Source organism: Chiloscyllium plagiosum, chromosome 1, assembly GCF_004010195.1.
Source record: "Chiloscyllium plagiosum isolate BGI_BamShark_2017 chromosome 1, ASM401019v2, whole genome shotgun sequence".
In the NCBI taxonomy this organism is placed as follows: domain Eukaryota; kingdom Metazoa; phylum Chordata; class Chondrichthyes; order Orectolobiformes; family Hemiscylliidae; genus Chiloscyllium; species Chiloscyllium plagiosum.
The window spans coordinates 107,090,657-107,092,579 of record NC_057710.1 but is presented as its reverse complement, the minus strand read 5'-3'; the positions used below and the strand labels follow the sequence as shown (position 1 = coordinate 107,092,579).

Here is a 1,923-nt window from a genome sequence, read left to right as displayed (position 1 = left end):
ACATTTACTCCTTCACCTAACACTATGGGCAATTTAGCATGGCCAATTCACCTGACCTGCACATCTTTGGACTGTGGGAGGAAACCGGAGCACCTGGAGGAAACCCATGCAGACAAGGGAAGAATGTGCAAACTCCACACAGTCAGTCGCCTGTTTTTTATATCCCTTTACACTCTCACACATACACACTCTTTCACAGACACTCATAACCCACACCCATGTGCACACACCCAAACACCTATAAGTTTGTAGGGTGAATTTGTACTTGCAGAATTACATTTTACTTTGCTCAAAAACTGCATGAATCCATGTAAGATTCTGTAAATCCCTTCTTTAGATTAGAATCAGTCTGAACATTGTAGCACAGATAGTGTCACACAGGGCAATGCATTATCTGGGCTGGCATGACACCAATTGTTAAAGTTCACTTGAGAATGTAACTTTAAAAAAGTTCTGTGATTTACATATGAAAGAACTGAAACCTACATGGTCATTCTAAAAGATGAGAGACTTAACACACAATCTAGGTCTTTTTCAACATGTGATTTTAGTTACATCACATGTAAACTTTTGCTATAAATTGTGTCTTATGATCTTATACTCCACAACCACCTGATGAAGGAGCAACACTCCAAAAGCTAGTGCTTCCAAATAAACCCGTTGGACTATAACCTGGTGTTGTACGATTTTTAACTTTGTATACCCCAGTCCACCACTGGCATCTCCAAATCTTGAGTAAAGCTAGGTGTCAAGCACATTGCTGTAACTTTGGCAAGATATATCGGCTAGATCAGATAAAGATGTCAGGTTTCCTTTTCTTTGAAACATTAGTGAACTAGTTGAGTTTTCACATCAATCCAGTAGTTTTATATTGACAGTTTCTTTTGTTTTAGATTTATTTCATAAGCTCACCTTGAATTTCTGAGCTGAGGTGGGGTTTGAACGTATGTTCTGTAGAATATTAGTTTGTCTCTGGGATACTAGTTCAGTAACATTACCAGAATACTACCATATCCATGGCTCATTCATGACAATATATAACTTGGCCCTGTTCAGTTAAAATTTCACTTGACAGCAAATGTTTAATTCTAATTTTTTCAACTATTTATTTTTAATTGTGCCTGCCTTCTTGAATGTGAATACTTTGAATGTATAATCTCATCACAAAAAATTCAAAATACAGTGATATTGACATTATGAATATTTTATTTTAAGGAATGAAAGTCTGGTCTGATCCCTTCAATAGGAAGTAACCTCATGATTGACCCGTTTTAAGGAAGAACCCTTCAGAGATTGACTATTTTATTCAATTATGTCACCGTGATGTGGAGAAAGAATTCTAATACGCTCTGGTTCGTCACTTCATTTAATTTATTAACGATAACATTTACACTGTTTGAAATACGTTTTTGCATTTAAATTCCCAAATTGTCAACATTTTCCGGTATAATGTTGCCACAATTAAAATGGATATTTTTCTCAAACTGCAATTTTGTGATTCTATTGAAATTCAAGCTATATGGTCAACATGTTTATAAAGCAAAATTTTAAATCTACAAGGAAAACAACGTTGTCAGCTCATATCCCAAATAACACTATAACTTTAACATAACGAAGCTGTAAGAATTAATAAAATGTTCAACCTGTAGCTTCAGATATTCCAATGAAAGTCACCAAAAATGTGTCAATCAGTTGTCAAATTCTCATCTCAAAAACTTGGAGAAACAGCAATCCATAAAGTTTCATAATTATATAGACTTGCTTTAAAAACCTGTTGGGCAGCATGGTGGTACAGTGTTTAGCACTGCTGCCTCACAGTACCAGGATCCCAGGTTTGATTCCAGCCTCAGTTAACTGCCTGTGTGGAGTTTGTACATTTTCCCTGTGTCTGCATGGGTTTCCTCCGGGTGCTGCGGTTTCCTC

General features: G+C 36.3%; 1 protein-coding gene across 1 annotated transcript in view; it reads left to right on the top strand.

Moving 5' to 3' along the window:
* The window catches only part of smim20 (small integral membrane protein 20), a 12,421-nt gene extending 10,937 nt beyond the window's left edge, over positions 1-1,484 (top strand). Inside the window, exon 3 of the mRNA XM_043693608.1 lies at positions 1,216-1,484. Coding sequence (XP_043549543.1) covers positions 1,216-1,253 — 38 coding nt within the window. The 3' untranslated portion in view covers positions 1,254-1,484. The remainder of the gene's footprint in view (positions 1-1,215) is intronic.
* Positions 1,485-1,923: the final 439 nt, after the last annotated feature.